Source organism: Lynx rufus, unplaced genomic scaffold, assembly GCF_022079265.1.
Source record: "Lynx rufus isolate CCGP_SWC_20201006 ecotype Redwood Valley unplaced genomic scaffold, mLynRuf1.p SCAF_28, whole genome shotgun sequence".
NCBI lineage: Eukaryota > Metazoa > Chordata > Mammalia > Carnivora > Felidae > Lynx > Lynx rufus.
The window spans coordinates 10,442,318-10,461,329 of record NW_025814843.1 but is presented as its reverse complement, the minus strand read 5'-3'; the positions used below and the strand labels follow the sequence as shown (position 1 = coordinate 10,461,329).

The window sequence follows — 19,012 nt, the reverse complement described above, 5'->3', positions numbered from 1 at the left end:
CGGGCCCCGAAGAGCTGGGGGCGCCGCGGGCAGCCGCCGCGGGAGTGGTGGGAGCCCCCCTCCCCCCCCGCCCCGCACCCTGCCCCGGGCGCGCCCCCGCCAGCCAATCAGCTGGCAGAGCAGGCTCGCTCCGCCCCCCCAGCCCTGCCCCCCCCCCCCCCCCCCCCGCCTCCGCCAGCCCCGTGACTGGGCCCCCGGGCAGGGGTCAAGGCTGGACTGCGGGCTCCCTCGCTGTGGTTGCCTGGGTGCTGGTCGTCCCGTGGTGCTGTTCAGCCTCTGTGGTTGAAACCGCATGGATCAAAAGTCACCTGCCACCCGGCCCCGAGTCCCCCCCACCGCCACCACCCCTGCTCCAGCTGTGAGAGCTGTTTCCTAGGGGTCTTGAGTGGCTCCGAGTGGCCCTGCCCTCGGGAACAGTGGTATTTCAACACGGGTCAGGGAGGGGGTGATGAATTTCTATCGGTACGTGGTAAGATAATGAGGAGCGGCGGACGGGGCCTCTTCTTAGGAGCCACTAAATCACCCTCCGGGACGGTACCTCCCCGCTGAGGCGAGCCTCCGAGGCCTGGGAAGATAGTGAGGGAGGAGCTCAGAGCAGATACCAGGCCCTGCGCCTGCATGATCTCCATGAATCGTCATTCGCAGTCACCCCGTAAAGTAGGTATTATTTTTCACATTTTGTCAGCAAGGACAGTACAGCACCATGGTGGACGGACTTGTGCAGAGGCACCCAGCTAGATATTTGATATTCCACATTTCAGCTGTAGTGCTTTGCTCTCTTTCTTTTTTTAAAATTTATTTGTGATGTTTATTTATTTTTGAGGCGGGGGAGGAGCAGAGAGAGAGAGGGAGACAAAGGATCCCAAACAGCCCCTGGCTGATAGCAGAGAGCCCCAGGTGGGGCTGGAACTCACCAATGGTGAGATCAGGACCTGAGCTGAAGTCGGAGGCTTAACCCACCGAGCCACCCACCCAGGCGCCCCACCGCTGTTGTTCTGATGGAAGATGCTGCTTGGGGTGCAGGGCAGGACTGCGTCTGGACCTCGGGCCTGGGGAGGCAGCCTCCTCAGGTGGGCAAAAGACTTCGGGGACCCAGGTCAGGCTCTAGAGGAGGAGAGGGGAAAATGGGGTATCTGTCCCTCCCCCGATTTGTCCGCAGAGGGGGCAGAGGGTGAGTGCCCAGTCTCCTGCCCCCCTTCTTTCCACCCCGCCCCTGCCCGGGGACAACCTTTAACCCAACACCAACTGCCTGTCCCCAACACATTGTCCCCGGGGTGATCTGAGCCACAGAGAGGACCGCGGCCGATTATGGAGAGCAGAGGCCCACTGGCCGCATCGCCGGGGGGGGGTGGGGGGCTGCTGCTGCTGCTGCTGCCGCCGCTGCCACCTCACGGCCACCAGGTAAGGGCCCCGAGACAGTCTCTCTACCCTGGTGCAGGATTAGGACAAGGTGCTCAGCCCGTGTGTGCATAGAAATGAGTTACCCTTCGGCTCTGCCCTCTTCCTTCCTCTCCTCTTCGTGCGGTAGCCTGTGTCTCTCCTGCCGTCTCTGGCGTGTCTTCCTACCTTGTTTATTTTCTCTCTCTGATAGAGGATCCAGGACCGTCCTGCTGTGCACCTCAGCAGTGGCTCAGGACAAGAGCCTATCACCATCATGACCTTTGACTTCACCAAGATCAGGAAGTATGAGGTTGACATAGCTCCTTGACCTGGTCCCCTGACCCTACCTTCTATGCCTCGGATCTTCTCTTTTCCCTGCTTCCCTCTCCGCCGCTTCACCATCCCTGACCCCGCTCTTGTCCCCACAGGCCATGCCCCACGTACCATCTTTCCTTCTGCGTCCTTCCAGAACCTCTTCCTCCTTTGAGCTTCGAACCTGGGATCCAGAGGGAGTGATTTTTTATGGCGATACCAACCTCCAGAAGGACTGCTTTGTGCTGGGGCTTCGAGATGGCAGGCCCGAGATCCAAATGCGCAACCACTTGGCCCAGCTTACGGTGGGCGCCGGGCCCCGGCTGGACGATGGGAAGTGGCACCAGGTGAGCCAGGTCCGGGCCTGCGCTGGCCTGCGGAAGGGGACCAGAACCGGGTCTCCGGGCAACCCCTTACCACCGTCGTCTTATTTGACCCGCAGCAAAACCGCTATGGAGTTGCGATTCTTGTCTCCGTTTTTTCAGAGGGGAATTTGAGGCTCAGGTCCTGAGCGAGCCCAGGATGCGAGCTGCCTCCACAAGTCCGCGTTCTTTCTGCTATACTTGGCTGCCTCTGCAGAAGGCGGTGGAGGCAGGCCCCAGGGGCCTCTGATTCAGCCTCGCTTCGCCCCGTCCGGCAGGTGGAAGTGAAGGTCCTCGGGGATTCGCTGCTGCTGAGTGTGGATGGGGAGGAGGTGCTGTGCCTGAGACAGGTCTCTGGGCCTCTGGCCGGCAAAGTCCAGCCTGTCGTGAGGATTGCACTGGGGGGACTGTTGTTCCCTGTCTCCAGTCTCCGTTTGCCGACAGCACGAGGGTGGGAACCCACCCCAGGTGGTAAAGTGTTGCTGCCCGGGGGGGACCACGGGGGGGGGGGGGTCTAAGTCCACACTCTTTTTTTTTTTTTTTTAATTTTTTTTTTTCCCAACGTTTATTTATTTTTTTTAAGACAGAGAGAGACAGAGCATGAACGGGGGAGGGGCAGAGAGAGGGGGAGACACAGAATCGGAAGCAGGCCCCAGGCTCTGAGCCATCAGCCCAGAGCCCGACGCGGGGCTCGAACTCACGGACCGCGAGATCGTGACCTGGCTGAAGTCGGACGCCTAACCGACTGCGCCACCCAGGCGCCCCTAAGTCCACACTCTTAAAGGAGAGGGGACAGCATGATAGCTGCGTGGGAGAGGCCAAAGGCTTGTGTCTCAGAGGAGAATAAACTGAGCGTGGAGAGGCTGGGACAGGGGTTCACGTGTCTTGATTGCCACATCCCCACATCTTCCCTTCCCTGCACCGGCTCCAGCTGGTCCCCACCCTGGATGGCTGTCTGCGCCGGGAAAATTGGCTGGACCAACAGGCCCAGACCTCGGTGCCTGCCCTTCTCTTACCAGCAGCCTCAGAAGCTGCGCTGCAGAGTCCCAGCCTGGCACATTCTTCCCTCCGGGGACTCGAGCGGAATTCAGTCTCCAAGGTAAAGGCGGTTTTTCCCTCCATGGCCGGCCCTGTGTCCGCCTTCCCCTGTCTCCTTCCACCACTAGTTTGCCTCCTTCCTTGAGTCCCCAGCCTTGAGTCCTCAGAAAGGGTCAAGGGTCACTTCTCTCCCCCCCCCCCCCGACATCCCCCAGCCTCATGCAGAGCCCTGGGCCTTCTCTCTGGACCTGGGACTCCAGCTGGCAGCAGGTTCTGGCCACCTCCTTGCCCTTGGGACCCCAGAAAACCCTCCTTGGCTCAGCCTCCAGCTCTAAGATCAAGTAAGAGGGGGTGTTGCCTGTATTCAGTGGAACCTGGGAGTGGCAGGGGGAAAGGGGGACCCCAAACTGTCAATATTAGGAAAGCTTAAGGTGGACGGTAGGGACATATCTTGACACAGACCAGGGGCGCCTGGGTGGCTCTGGCGGTTGAGCGTCCGGCTTCAGCTCAGGTCGTGATCTCATGGTCCGTGAGTTCGAGCCCCAAGTCGGGCTCTGCGTTGACAGCTCGGAGCCCGGAGCCTGCTTCGGATTCTGGGTCTCCCTCTCTCTCTGTTCCTCCCCTGCTCATGCTCTGTCTCTGTCTCTCTCTGTCTCTCAAAAATAAATACTAAAAAAAAAAAAAAAGAAAAAAAAAGAAAACTGCCCACAGCAAGCAAATGGCATTTATTTATTTATATTTGTTATTTATTTATTTATTTTTAAAGATTTATTATTTATTTTAGAAAGAGAGAGCATGTGCATGTGCTAGCGGGGGAGAGGAGCCAAGAGGGGGAGAGAGAGAATCCTGAGCAGGCTCCATGCTCAGTGAGGAACCCACCGCGGGGCTCGATCCCACGATCCTGGGATCGTGACCTGAGCCAAAATCAACAGTCGGATGCTCAATGGATTCAGCCTCCCCAGGTGCCCCAAGATTTTATTTTTAAGGAATCTCTACACCCAACGTGGGGCTTGAACCTATAACCCCAAGATCAAGAGTCACATGCTCTACCGAGTGAGCCAGCCAGGTGCCCCTACAAATGGCTCTTATCTGGACCGTATTTACTTGGGGTCGGTGTGGTTTTATGGAACATCAAGCCAGGAAGATTGGGGCAGCGCGTAGGGGGCGGAAACGGTTGGCAGACAGAAGGTACCGCTCAGGGGCCCGACTGAGGCAGCAAGGGGTGTGGGGCCACAGGGGTCCAGGCGGTTTGCTCTTTCCTCCCCCGGTCACGTCCCTGTCCCACACACTCCGCAGAAAGTGGTGCTGTCCTCTGCGTCGGGCCCACAGCTGGATCTGCCTCTGGCCTCGGGACCCCCGCTTCAGCTGAAGCTGGGCGAGTCTGGGATAGTCTTGAGCCAGAGGCCTAAGAAGGAGATCCCTGCCCTGCCTCTCTTGGATCCTGCCTCCCTCCTCAACCTCTGGGTCCAGCCACAGGGGCGCCTCTTCCTGGGGGCTCTGCCAGGTAAGAGCGATGTCCACGCGCCTCAGCACGCCGTTGGAATCAGCTAGAGGGAGAGGAGGAGAAGACAGGCAAGGCCATGTTTTTAGGGAAAGGAAACTTCTGGGAGCCTAGAAGAAAAGGCCACAAGAAGAGAGGGGATAAAGGGCCAGTGAGAGGAAGTGCTTTAGAAAATTTAGGTCAGAGAGCTGGGGTGGGGAGGAGCTTTGTGGGTCCAAGCTGCCCTCATGACCCCTCTGTGTCCCCTCCCTCTAGGAGAGGCTTCTTCGGCCTCCTTTTGCTTGGATGGCCTTTGGGCACAAGGCCAGAAGTTGGACATGGACCGGGCCCTGAGCAGAAGTCAGAACATCTGGACTCACAGCTGTCCCCAGAGCCCAGGCAATGACACGGGCAGCACCCATTAAACCCCCACCTGAGAATCCCCTCGAATGTCACTCGTTCATTCACTCGACACATCTTTACGGGGTATCTGCAACGTACCAGGCACTGCGCTGAGCGATGGGCTGTACTGATGAGTAACCTCCCCCCCCCCCCCCCCGCCCCCCTTGGTTCCTGCCCCTCTGGCTGCTCAAGGTCCCCTGGGGGGAGGCAGACATCCATCAAAGACTAACAAGTAAGTGGAGAATCGGAAACTGACAAGCGCCGTAGAGGGAATTGTAAAAGCTTGAAGACCGGGGGGCCTTAACCTAGTCTGGGGGTCCAGGCAGGCTTCCCCAGGAGGAGGAAGCCGTGACTTCTCAGCCTGGGAGTTCAGCAGCACCGACAGGCAGATGTGCGCACCAGATACGGGTCACTTTCTGGGAGCCGGGAGCCCCCCTCCTTCCCCAGCATTTCCTGCTTGTGGGGCTTTAGCATTCCCCTCGCGGAGGCTGGTCCTGAGAGGCCTGGAAGGAAGGGAAGAAACGGAATCCTGCTGTTCCCTTAGCCGGGCCACTGCTGTGCAAAGAAGGAGCCGCAGGGGGCATGGGAGAGCCCTAGAGGGAGGGGGACAGGGGTTCTGGGGACCCGGGCGGAAGCAGCAGGGAGAAGGAAAAAGGGAGTGGGGCAGAGGGCGAAGCAGCCGGCATCTCTCCTAGTCTTGTCTCCGTCCCCTTGCCGCCTTCCCAGACGAACCCGTCTCTAGTCCATTCAAGGAGAGCTGGTTTACGCTGGTCCCAGCTGGGAAAAACAGATTCAGGAATATCTCTGCCCTCAGAGAATGTGGTGACCCAGTCCTCCGCCCCTTCCCGTCGCCTCGGCAGAATCTTGGTGTCCCAACCCCTACTTGGGGCACCCTCGGGAGCCCTGGCACCTGTTCTCCATCCTCTCCTCTCGAGGACTGTTAGCCCATCCCCCAACCCCCCAACCCATGGGGATCCCAGTGTCCCAGCCTCCTGGCTTCTTAAAATGATTTGCCTACCAGTCGCCCTGTTGCCAGGGTGACTCACTCATTGGACCTGTCACCCCCTTCTGCAGGGATCAGCCAGGACCTAAGTGACCCCAGGGCAAGGAGGGTCCAGGACTGTGTCTGGGGTGGAAGACAGCCTAGGCTTCTCCTCGGACCCTCCCAGTCTCGAGTTTGCTGGTCTACAGCTGCTGCCACACAGGCAGAGTGCCTTCGGAGCGTCCTCAGCATGGCCAGGAAGCCCCGATTCAACTCTGGTCCCCTGGGCAATGTTTGGGGCCCACCTGGGCCCTTGGGTATGTCCATTCGACCGATAGTCACTGAGGACCTACTGCGTATCGGGCATCGTTCTAGACGCTGAGGATGCCTGGATGAAAAAGACAGACACGGTGCCCGCTTTTGTGGAGAGCTCACACTGGCGGGGAGGCGGGGGTGGGGGGTGGGCAGGGGGGAGGTGGGCAGGGGCAGACGGCCCGTAAGAAAAATAAATAAGCAAGATCGTTTCAGGTAGTGGTTAGTGCTGTAAGGGGAATAATATCCTGTAACGTAATAGAGGGCGGCAGTCGACAGACAGCCTTAGCCGGGCGGTCAGGGAAGGCCTCTCTAAGGCAGTGTTACTTGAGCAAAGACTTGAATAATGAAAAGAAACCAGTCCCGTGGGGGCCTCGGGTGTGAGCCAGTGGGGGGTGGGGAGGGAGAGTTAAAAGATCCAAACACACCTGGGTTCCCATCAAGGGGTTGTTCTGAGCGAGCGGCAGCTTCGTGAATTTCTGTCCCTGAGGATTCTTCCCCGGGGGCTGGCTTTTCTCTCGTCCCTGCACCCCACCCCGTCCAGGACACCGTGCCCCCAACCTCTCTTTCTCCAGGCTGTCCTAGATTCCAGGATTCCTAATTACCATCCAGAGCTGTCTACACTCTTTCATTAAGACTGACTTTGCTCCGACACAGACCCTGCCAGGCCCCCACCAAGGGCACCTACGGCGTCTGCCCAGTGTCCCCTGCCTCTCCCCCACCCTTGCGGACCTTTCCGGAACTTGGCAGGATACCCCGCAGCCTCCAGGCCTGGTCTACCCACTCACTCCACCTTCTGTGCTTCCCCTCTCTTCCCTCCCTCCTTCCCCTTCTTCTCTTTTTCCTTCTTTTAGCCGAGTTTCTCCGTTCCGGGCAACCATCACCACTGGCCATCTCCGGATCTTTTCATCCTGAAACACCGAAGCTCTGTCCCCGTTAAATAATAACCCCCCACCCCCACGCACACACACACGCACCCACATCTGTGTGTTAGAGCCCGCTACTTTCCTTGTCCTTGTCTCTGCTCAGGGCACGCAGACCTCATGACAGACTCTGGATCTGGGAGAGGGGCTGTGGGAGTTTTTCTTCCCTTCCCTTGTTTCTGGAGATGCCGGAGGCAGGACTGGGTTCCGGGAAGAGGTTGGTTCTTTGACCCCCATTCCTTCCTTCCTTAGCCAATTTCCCTGTGAACACCGATGCTGCAATGAATAGCAATGCTCCCTCCATCACACCCCTCCTCATGCTGACCCTCACAGGGGAAGATGTGCACGGAACAGCAGGTTCCACAGCCTTCCCCTGAAACGTACGGACGTGTTCATTCTTTTCCGAGGGTGTGCAGGACAGAACTGAGCTAGCAGTCTGGAGGGCATCCCCAGGCCAGCGTCTGCCAGGCTGTGTGTGTTGAGGGTAGGGTCTAGGCCTCATCTCTCCAGATCGGACCTAGCTCATTTTGATTCTCCTTGTCTCATGGAGGAAAGGGCAAGTTGCTTCCCCGCAGTTTCTAGCAGAAGGAGGCCTTCCATGTCTAAGTCCAATTCGGCAACCGGACGCTCTTTTCCATAGCTCTGTGGAGTGCTCGGGTATAGAGGGTGTATATACGACAGGGTATATAAGACAGAGGCCTGTCCTCGAAATGCTTGCAACCTGGTTGAAGAGATAAAATACCGTAAGAGTCAGGGCGCCCGGGGGGCTCAGTGGGTTAAGCATCCAACTCTTGATTTCAGCTCAGATCATGATCTCACGGTTCGTGGGTTCCGGTCCCGCGTCGGGCTCTGTGCTGACAGCTCGGAGCCTGGAGCCTGACTCAGATTCTGTATCTCCCTCTCTCTCTGCCCCTCCCCTGCTCATGCTCTGTCTCTCTCTCTCCCTCTTAAACATAAATAAACGTTTAAAAAAAAAATCCAAACTATGCCCTTTGGCCTACAAGGACCTGTATGATGTGCCTACCTCTCGGATCTCTTGCTGCATTAATCTTGCTTTCCCTCATTTGAAGCCCAGCTTTTGCACTTAGACTTTCCTCCTCCTGGAAGATTCTTCTCCTACAGTTCCCCGTGGTTCCTTGGGTTCCTTGGGTCTCACACTGAACGTTAGCTCTCCAGTAAGGCCCTCCCTGCCCATGCAGGGGCTCTCTGGCACACCACCCTGTTTTATTTTTTCTGCGTAATATTATACTACATTGTTTTAGTTGTTTGCTTGTTTTTTTTTTTCGCTTATTGGAACGAGAGTCCCAGGAGCACAGGGACCAGAACAGTGCCTGGCTCTAAGTAAATGCTCATTAGATACGCATTGAATGAATGAATGGGAGTTGCGGCTGGACTCTGAAGGGTGGGCAGCCTTCCAGGACAAGGGAATGAAATGGACAAAGGTGTGAAGTCAGGAGTGAGCACAGCCTGTCCTAGGAGTGGCCGGGTCAGGCTCAGCTCTAGCAGAGGATCAGTTGGGTCCTAGTGGGAAAGGGGGCTGGGGACACAGGCTGGGGCTAGGCACTGGAATGCCCTGAGGCTTAGACAAAAGAATCAGGACTCCGTCCTGCACAGGGTGACAGGAAGCTAGTGAAGACCTTTGAGCTGAGGAGTGGCCTAATTAAAACTGTATCTGGAGAAAATTAATCCGGAGCCTGCAGAAGGGGCGAAGCAGAGCCCGCTGTATAATTTGCAGGACCCGGTCCAAAACGAAGATGTGGGATCCCTTGTTCAGAAGGCAGGAAAAAAGTGCCACTCACGGTACCGAAAGAGAACATGTTTTCATTTCTTCCGTGGTTCTTTTCTCAACTTCTCATGGTTTTTTTTTTTTTTTTTTTTTTTTTTTTTTTTGCTATTTAACGTTGTTTGAAATAAAGAAAAATTAACTTTTTTCTGCCCTCGGCTTACTAATGAGCACGGAAGGACTAGAAGCCAAAGGAATTATGGGCAGCTCAGCTTTTCCCTTTCCTCCCTGTCATCGTCGTCAGCAGAAGTGGTTGGCTGAATCAGGAAACAGCGGGACCCAAAAAGGGGAGAAGAAGAAGATGCCTCAGTCACCCGTGTCTCCTAGAAGGCCATTGCCTTCTAGGGTTCGAGGTCATTCAGCTGGACGCATAACACGCTTGCTGTGTCTTAACTCTTGAGTCTTGCTGAGCTCGCACGCACGATGGGTCCACTGGAGTTCTACACCGGGCGGCCTCACGATGGCACGTTACATACATCTCCTCGCTCACACGCGTCCTCCATTGTCCCGTTGGACTTCACGCACAAATTACAAGTTCAAAGATAAAATTATGAAGAGTTACGAGATGGTGAAAGCACCAAACCAGCCACATGGGCCATTCTGAGTGGGAGCTTTGGTTGAACAGGCCCCCAAGTCCGTAAAGCGGGGCTGGAGGGAGAGAATTTGAGGAGGAGGGCGAGAGTCAGAACCTGGCACTGGTGAGGACTAGAGCCGAGGAAATTGGGTGAGAGGCCGAAGGAGAAGAAACCCCTCTCCAAGGCAAAGCGACAAGATCCGAAGAGAGATGAGAAGAGAGAGATCATGATTCTTAACTCGAGGTCTTTAGAGGCTCTTGAACACCCCCCCCCCAACTAGACTGTGGGTCTCTGGAGCCCCGTGAGAACTGCGAGGTTGCCTCCCCAGGGCTAGAGTTGCACAAAGTCTCTAACAGGTGCTCAAATGGGCCATGTCTGTGGACCCCAATGGGCAAATGGGGAGGGGGAGTTCACACCTGGGGGTTGGGGGGAGACACAACACCTGAGGAGATCTGGATCCCGGCTGGGGTCTCCGGGCAACGCTAGGGGCTAGGGATGTGGTGACGGGGGGAGTTGGGTGGGGACATGGGGAAGCCCCTAGGCTTGGAGATTGGGGATCTCCAAGGGGCTGTGGGATTGGAGAAGGAGGTGTTGGGGGGAGCTGGTAGCGGCTCCCCCAAAGGGAATTTCCCTCCTGTGGTGGCCTCTCTCCATCCTGTGTGGCCTGTTCTAGCTTCCATCCCGGCGGGTCTAGCGCCCTGGCTGGTGCCTTCTGTTTTTCTTGGTCTCTGGCTCTTTCTCTATCCCTCTCACATTTGGCCCTGTCTGTCTCCGGATCTTAGTCTCCAACGGCCGGCCTGGGGCCCCTTCGCCGCGAAGATCGGCTTCCCTCTCCAGCTCTGTCTCTCTCCGGGGTTCCCTTTGCCTCCACTCCGCCCGGACACGCCCTCCATCCCCTTCTTCCACCTGATCCAGTGTGGTACCTGGGGTGGGGGGAGGGGAGAGACCTCCGGGTCTTAAAGAGGCGGCAGGGGGGCGGACCCAATCCCTCTCTCCATATTTGCATATGCATGAGGTCGCCCGGGCCAGCGGCGAGGAGGCGGGGCTTCTGGGGGTGGGAAGGGGGCGGGCCCCCCACCGCCGCCGAGTATAAAGACTGCGCGCCGCGACCGCCGGCCCCGCACTGCTGAGGAGCGGAGCCTCCGCCCGGGGGACCCCCATCCCTGGCTGTCCCCCAATTGCGCGTCCCTGCCCCACCCCCGCGGCCGAGCCACCACTGGTGTGGCGGTCTCCGCTTGGCGGAAGAGCCTTGAGCGGGCACCCGGTCCCTCCCCACGGCCTCTTTGCATCTTGGATTTCGGGGCAGCCCCCTCCCCCACCCCTCCCTTGCCTCCTTGCACCCCTATTTTTTCTGCGCCTCGCTCGGGTTTTGCAGCCGTCTGTTTTTGCATCCCTTTTCATTTTGTTTCTAGAAGGTTTGGGGGGTGAGGCTGCGTCGCACCCCTTCCTCTTTCTAACCTCCCCTGCTCTGACAGCCCCCTTTTCATCGGAGCCCGGGGGCGGGGTGGGGGGGCGCTAGGATCGGTGCATCCCACGCCGCGCTGCCAGCACCCCGCAGCGCGTGGCCGTGCACCCCGGAATTTGCAGCGGCTGCCCATCTGGGGAGGGTCTCCCTCGCCCCCGCTGCCTTCGCTCCCCGCGCGTTCCGGAGCGTGGCGGGGGGGCTTCTGCGCGCCGCACCCCAGCTTCTCCGCAGCCCCCCGCCCGGCGCGGGACTCGCCCCCCGCCGCCGAGATGGTCATCCAGAAGGAGACGAAGAGCTGCGGGCAGGTGGTTGAGGAGTGGAAGGAGTTCGTGTGGAACCCGAGGACGCACCAGTTCATGGGCCGCACCGGGACCAGCTGGGGTACGCAGGGCGGGCCGCGCGCGGGGCGGGGCGGGGGTCCTCCGGGCGACGCCCCTGGGGGCACCAGGTCCCGCGGGCTCGGCCCCGGTTCCCTTCCCGGGTCCCCGGCGTCCTGCCCTTCCCCCCCCCACCCCCCCCCGCCCTGCCTGGCTCCGGCCTGGGAGGGGGCCGAATCGCCGGTCTAATCTCCCCGGCCGGCCGCTGCGGAGGCGGAGAAAGTAGGTCACTGCCGCCTTCCCGCCCCCCGCGGAGCCCCCTCGCGCGGGGGGTCGCGGGCTCTGCGCGCGTGTCCGCGCCGCGGCGCTGGCGCTCCCTCTCCGGGCAGGTCCGCTGCACACGGCCGCCCCCCCCTTCCCCAGAAGAGCGCCCCTTCCCTCCCTCTGGCTCTCACTAGCTCGCCAAGCCCGTCTATTTTTAGCTCGTGCCCATCCCCTGGACCCTGGGAACATTCATGAGGGGGCGGGTCTTGGAGAGGTGGGGGGGACCGCGGGGGGGGGGCTCTTCACAGCGGAAGTTGTCAGTATCCCGCTGCTGTTTGGAGCTTTCTCTGTGGCTGCCTTGTGGGTGGGGGGCTGTTGGAGAGGGGTGGCCCTGGGAGGTTTTGGAGGTTGGATGTTCGGCTCCGATGTCGCAGGCGGAGGGAGGAGTGGTCACCAGTGGGGAGACGTGCGCATACATCATCCGGCAGAGTGTCCAGACCTTCCCAACCCACAGCGGGACTGCGAGACTCGGTGTAGAGGGAGTTGTCCCCAGGCGAGGGTCTGGTGCTGGGCTTGAGTGCAGGTGAAGGGTGGCATTCTTCCAAAAGGGATTGTTAAGCTTGGGAGGTCAAGCATAGGGGAGCCTGTTGTGACACAACCTACAATTCCTCCACACCGGTTGAACACCGTTCCCATCAGCCCACCCACCGGGGCAGTCCTCACCTTCAGGAAACTGGGGAGTCCAGTCCCTGGGGTGGAAGGGATCCGTGATGGCTCGGGGAAACCTGGAGAAGCTTCATGGGGACAGTGTCGTCTGAGATAGAAGGACAGGGGTTCCTGGGTGGTGGCAACAACAGACACTTAGGCTGAGGAGTGACGGAGTTACATGTCACATGCGGCAAGGACCTGCTCCCCGCCCGGAAGCCTCCGGGACGTTCTACCTTTGCTCAACCGCCTCCCCCTGGGTGCTGTGCGTGAACTGGGGGGTGGGGTGACCGCTGAAGGTTCGGGGCGGCTCTGAGAGATTTCGTAGCTAGACGGCAGCTGCGTCCAAGGTGCCACTTCTGTGGGGCGCCAGGAGAGAGAAGAGTTTGCTGTCTGAACGTGAGGGTCCGCGCTCTGAGGGGCGGGGTGAGAGTTTGGTTGCGAATGGTGGCCAGGGCCAGCTTGGAAACTCATCGCGCCGGACAGCTTTAAGCACGAGGACCCATGAAGCAGTAACAGGTGCTGTGCCTTTGTAGGGCCGCGAATGGTTGACAAGTTGGGAACGGAATCTGATGCCGAATGACCGCGGCCTGTACTTGGGGTTGGCCCAGCAACGAGAAGTTAGGTCTCTTGCGGCCTCCACGAGGCTGGGCTTCACTATGGGACCGGAGGGGGCGGGGGGTCGTGGCTGGACGCCAGACACCAGGGCCTGCTTCCAGCTCGTCTCATTTTGCTCCCAGGGGCAGGCTCTCAGATGTCCCCGAGACTCTGTGACCCGTCCGGGTGCAGAACGTCTGAGTGGGAGAGGGGTCTGCGGGGATAGGTGAGGTCATCTTGGAACCCGCTGACCCTGTTTCCTCCTCCCCAGCCTTTATCCTCCTCTTCTACCTCGTCTTCTATGGCTTCCTCACGGCCATGTTCACCCTCACCATGTGGGTCATGCTGCAGACGGTCTCTGACCATACCCCCAAGTACCAGGACCGACTGACCACACCGGGTGAGTGATGCGGCTTCTGATGACCCGGTTACCACGTGCGGGGAAGTCCTTGAAGTCTGTCTCCTTCCCGTTTCCCGCAGCTGAGAGCTTTGTGATCTGGGAAGGTGCTGTGGGGTCACAGGAGATCTCCCCCTGTCCCCACCCCGTCCGTCACCCTGCCGCTCCCTGTGTCCGGCTTCCTCCCTCCGTGTGCGGTCCCTCGTCGGATATGCATACGTATACGTACGTCCGCTTGTCTGGTACAGGCTTGATGATTCGCCCCAAGACTGAGAATCTTGATGTCATTGTCAACGTCAGTGACACTGAAAGCTGGGACCAACATGTTCAGAAGCTCAACAAGTTTTTGGAGCGTGAGTGAGGGGCCGGTGATGTGGCCGTGCAGGGGCTTGGGCAGGCGATCGGGGGACCCTGGAAGCAGGACATTGGCCCCGTGACTCTCTCTCTCTCTCTCCCTCCCTCCCTCTCTGTCCCCCGCCTCCTTAGCTTACAACGATTCCATCCAAGCCCAGAAGAATGACGCCTGCCGCCCTGGGCGCTATTACGAACAGCCAGACGACGGAGTCCTCAACTACCCGAAGCGTGCCTGCCAGTTCAACCGGACCCAGCTGGGCGACTGCTCTGGCATTGGGGACCCGACCCACTATGGTTACAGCACCGGGCAGCCCTGTGTCTTCATCAAGATGAACCGGGTACGGGTGGCCTTGGTCACCAGGGAGAATGAAGCAGGGGGCTGGGGTCATCATCTGCGGGCAGTTGCTTCCTTTCACTGGGGCGATCTGGGGAGGTTTGAGCAGCTTCGAGAACCGGAGGCGTGGGGCCGTGGGAGGCCAGGTTCTGTGGAGGGGGGAGGCTGGACACGTGTGTCTTCGCCACCTTGTTTCTCTGACTCCTCGTCCTCTCTCTTCATTCCAGGTCATCAACTTCTACGCGGGAGCGAATCAGAGCATGAATGTTACCTGTGTGGGGAAGGTGAGTTTGTGGGGCCCTGTCCACCTGCCCGTCTGTTTGCCCTTCTTGGCCTGCACGTAATTCACTCGTGTCTTTCTGTCTCCTTTGCTGTCAGAGGCCCCGTCACTCTAGGGACAAGGGGGTAAGAGGGCGTGCCAGCGTGGCTCCAACTCCCAGGGGCTCCCACCACTCTTGCTTCTCTCTAGATGCTCTCGCGTGGGTAGACACCCACCTGTCTGAGCCCACCCAAGCCTCGGCCTCTGCTTCTATGCCTGACCCCTTCCACCTTCTCCAGTCCCTGATCACCGTGTCTTCCGCTCCCCCTCCCGTGTGTCTCACCTTGCTCTTCAGTTCTTTTTAGGTTTCTGGTAGTTAGGGCCACCTGCCACCACTCAGTTGTCCTGGGAACCCTGCGGCCCCCTCCTCTGTCCTCTCTAGAAACTTCCCGTCCCCCTTTACACACGCGCACGCACACACCCTCCCCTTCCTTCCGAGCCCTTACTCACTCATCTGTTCTCTCTTGGCTCTGCTCCAGAAACCGATTGCTGAGACCGGGGTAAGAAGGTGGTGTGGGAGGATAAGTGGGCGGCTCCAGGGTCATTAACACCCTTCAGGACTTCCCAGTCTGACGGAGAGACAGGACAGCCCCTCCCGCACACATGCACACACAGACTCACAGCCCAAGGGAAGCAGATTGGAGCCAGAAATCACTGGGGGCGAAGGAAGAGTAGAGGGCAGTCTGGAGAGCTTCTGGGTTCCTGCCGCCCCTAACCCGCTCTCCCCCTACCCTCCTGCTCCCCCACAGCGGGACGAGGATGCTGAGAACCTCGGCCACTTTGTCATGTTCCCTGCCAACGGCAGCATCGACCTCATGTACTTCCCTTACTATGGCAAAAAGTTCCACGTAAGTTTCGTGGGAGGCCCGGCCCGGTGGCTCCGCCCGGGGAGCGGGGTCCTTGGGGAGGAGGCTGGAGTTGCCAAGGGCCTGGACCTGTGCTCTCCTCCTCTGGCCCAGGTGAACTACACGCAGCCCCTGGTGGCCGTGAAGTTCCTGAACGTGACCCCCAATGTGGAGGTGAACGTAGAATGCCGGATCAATGCCGCCAACATCGCCACAGACGATGAGCGGGACAAGTTCGCGGGCCGCGTGGCCTTCAAACTCCGCATCAACAAAACCTGAGGCCCCTTCCTCCTGCCCCCACCTCTTTCCTATGGATGCCTCTGGAATGTCCCTGACCCTGCCTGATCCCTCCCTCACCCGCCCCAAAGGTATTTTTTATAACAGAGCTATGACTTGTTTGAGCCTCACGCCCCTTTTCTTTACTTGTGAACCCAGCCTGATGGCCATTGTGGTCCCCTGACTTCCCTCCCGTCTCCACCCTCCCCTCCGGATTCCAGCTCCGTCAGAGGCAGGGAGGCAGGATCCCAGGAAGGCCGGCCCGAGGAGTTGGGGGCCGTTCTGGTTCTGGTTTAGCTGTGAGTGGGGTGTCTCCACCCCTGCTGTCCCCAGAGAGCAATAGAAAATGCCTGCCTGCCCGCCCACCTTCCCACCTGCCCACCTTCGCACCTGCCTTCACCCTCGTCCACCTCCCCCCCGCCCCCCACGCATCTCCCTCCATCCCTGGTTTGCAGACACGAACGTGGCCCTCCATTCACCTTCCTCTGTCTCTCCCACGCTTTCTGCCTCATCGACACCGTCACCGTCTTGGCGGCTTCTGACTTTATCCGGCTCCTCCGGCATTGGCAGGGGTGTCCCCATGTCCTCTCCATCCCCGTTCCCTCCTCTGAACGACAGCTGTCTGTAACTGAGGACGAGGTGGCTCGGTGGCCCTTTCCCTGTCTTCTGGCACATTTTTCTCCTCGCCCTGCGGTGACTGGCGCGAGCTGGGGACGAGGGTCTGGAAGAGGAGTCCCTGTTGGTTCTTCTTGAAAGTTCTCTTCCTGTCACCCAAACAGGCACTCCTCGGAGGGATGGGGTTGACCTAGGCTGAACATCCACTTTGTTTTTTTGCCGCCGACGGCTCACTGTCTCCCTGTTTGTTTTCCCAGAATATCCTTCAAGTTCCCTTTCCCCAGAGCGCTGGGGGAGGGCAGCCATTTTGGCTGGGTCCCCAGTGGCCACCTTGGAAACGTCAGCTGGCTGTGGGACTGTTTCACCTCCTTCCCCTGGGCCCGGAGCCACCCCCCCTCCTCCCTCTGGCTCCTCTTAGCACGTTACCAACTAATCACTAGCTCCTCCCCTCTCCTCTGCCTCTCGGCCTAAACGCTGCCAATAGCCCCCCAGTCTAGGCTCTGAACTTCTCGGCCCATCTCCTTCGGGACCCCTTGGCGTTTTTAAACGACCCCGTAGTGCCCATAGAATGTCACATGAGGGGCCTCTGGTGTTCTTGAGTGAGCGTGCCCTTCATTTCTGCCCTCTCTAACTCCCCATTTCTTTTCTGACCCTGCAGCCTCCACACCGCCCCCCCCCTTCAGATGGACCCTTCCCTCCTCCCCTCTCACTGGATCTGAGTCTCTTCCCTTGGGGTCCCCCATGTTTTCCTGCATTCCCCTCGCCCCAGTGGTCTCTCTCTGCAGTTATTTAATGCCTGTGTCAGATCTACTGTAAAAAGAGGATAAAGTACAATAGAATGAGAGCAATTATATATATAAATATATATCACACACGGAACCCTGCGTGTGGGTTGTTCCTTTCTGAGCATTCGGGAGAGCTCTGGGAAGGGGAGGGAGGCGATCTGGGTGATTTGGGGGTCGCCTGGGCCTCGGGGGTCCTGCTTCCCAGCTTTGACTTCTTCATCCAATGTCCAAACGTCTACCTTCCAGATCGCTCCTTCTTTCATACTGTCTTTGAGACGGCTCAGAGCAAGAGAGGCAGGAAGCCTACATCCCTTTGTTGGGCGATACTTACGAAGTGCCTACTGTGTGCATTCTAGGCGCCGTGAAGATACACTTATGAAAGAGACAGACTTCCTGCTCCCAAGGAGCTCCCCAGTTTAACGGGAGAGGTGAGGAACACGCGAGAAACTCTCCTGCCAGGTAGACCTAAACATGCCTCCAGGGAGGGGAGAAAGCCAGTGAGGAGAATATTCAGAGCGGTCAACGGGCTTTCTTTCTACTCCGGGGCTTCCAATGGCAGGTTTCTTAGAGCCTTAAAGGGTGGGGTGGTTGGGGAGAGAGAACAGCCTCCGCAAATGCCCGGGGACATGGGGAAAGTGGACCGGAAGAAACAGATCTCAAAAAACAATGTGAACCGTTAGGACCCTGATTGGGGGTGAAAGTATACACACAGCATAGGAAAAAAAAAAAAAAAAAAAAGGGACGGACAGGTGCACAGTACGGTGTTTACTGTGACATACGTGGATGGGTTTAGAGCTACTTTTTATTTTCTTGGGCTTTATTTTTGTTGGTTTGCTTGCAACGAGTCAGGATTTGCCTCGCAAGATAGCTTTATTGCACAAGCATCCGTATACACGATTTCATCACGAATGAGTTGTATACGCACACGCGAACGCACGCGCACAACCTGCTGGGGTTTGCTCGTTATCATGCCGGAACTGGATCCTATCATACCCGCTTTTGTGCATTTCACTGTTTTTCACTCAATAAATTTTCTTGTGCCATTATGCCACCTGGTAGAGCTCGAATGCATATATTTATTTATTGAGTTATTTAATTTATTAAAATTTTTTTCAATGTTTATTTTTGAGAGAGACAGAGACAGAATGCGAGTGGGTGAGGGGCGGAGAGAGAGGGAGACACAGAATCCGAAGCAGGCCCCAGGCTCCGAGCTGTCAGCACCCGGAGCCCGACGCGGGGCTCGAACTCACAAGCTGTGAGATCATGACCTGAGCCGAAGTCGGACACTTAACCGGCTGAGCCACCCGGGCGCCCCTGCATATATATTTTTTAGATGGCTGCGTGGTATTTTTTTCCCGTTGGGTCATTCTTCCCTGAATCTGTTCAAGCTCCTTGACAGCTACAGATAGAAACTGTTTTCTGCATTGCAAAATTCTGCCCTGCCCCCCTGCCCTAAGCAATGTTTGCCTCTTTGTTAAAAAGTGTTAGGTCTTCCTTCACATGTCTAGTTTTTTTTTTGTAGTTTCTGGGCATCCAGTCACTAGAGCATATGCCTATTATCTAGATTTTTGTGGGTGTTGGCGGGGGGCGGGGGGAGACTGGATTTTAATTTCATTAAAATTTTTATTTTCCCTTCAATTCCCCTGATCTTTATTTCTTTTTACGTGTGGTGTAATTCAGAGTTTTACTTTTTAGTTTTCTTAACCTCACTTTACTTTTAAAAAAATCTAGGGAGCCTGGCAGGCTTAGTTGGTAGGACGTGTGGTTCTTGACCTTGGGGTTGGTGAGTTTGAGCCAAATGTTGGGCATAGAGTTTAGTCAATAAGAAAACTATTTATTTATTTATTATTATTTAGAAATCTTTTTTTTAAGTTTATTTACTTATTTTAAGAGAGAGAGCATGGCGGTGGGTAGAGAGAGAGGAGAGAGGGAATCCCAAGCTGGCTCTGTATTGACCGTGCAGAGCCCAATGTGGGGCTTGAACTCATGAACTGTGAGATCATGACCTGAGCTGAAGTCGTATGCTCAACTGACTCAGCCATCCAGGAGCTCCAAGGGGAAAAAAAAATTTTTTTTTAATGTTTATCATTTATTTTGAAAGAGAGAGACAGGGGAGTGAGCAGGGGAGGGGCAGAGAGGGAGGGAGAGAGAGAATCCCAAGCAGGGTCCACGCTATCAGCACTGAGCCCG

The 19,012-nt window shown here is 57.6% G+C and overlaps 2 protein-coding genes across 2 annotated transcripts; both read left to right on the top strand.

The window, feature by feature from the left end:
- Positions 1-1,612: 1,612 nt before the first annotated feature.
- Positions 1,613-4,997, top strand: SHBG (sex hormone binding globulin). Its single transcript, XM_047090083.1, is given in 8 exon segments — positions 1,613-1,683; positions 1,850-2,039; positions 2,333-2,497; positions 2,986-3,060; positions 3,063-3,152; positions 3,296-3,433; positions 4,389-4,596; positions 4,849-4,997. Coding segments are annotated over 8 exon segments (1,044 nt in total). The 5' UTR covers positions 1,613-1,654.
- A 6,286-nt stretch (positions 4,998-11,283) lies between these two features.
- Positions 11,284-15,609, top strand: ATP1B2 (ATPase Na+/K+ transporting subunit beta 2). Its single transcript, XM_047090045.1, has 7 exons — positions 11,284-11,395; positions 13,169-13,297; positions 13,543-13,647; positions 13,781-13,986; positions 14,210-14,266; positions 15,051-15,149; positions 15,261-15,609. The coding sequence occupies exons 1-7, from the start codon at positions 11,284-11,286 to the stop codon at positions 15,423-15,425; spliced, it is 873 nt and encodes a 290-aa protein (XP_046946001.1). The 3' UTR covers positions 15,426-15,609.
- The last annotated feature ends 3,403 nt before the right edge of the window (positions 15,610-19,012 follow it).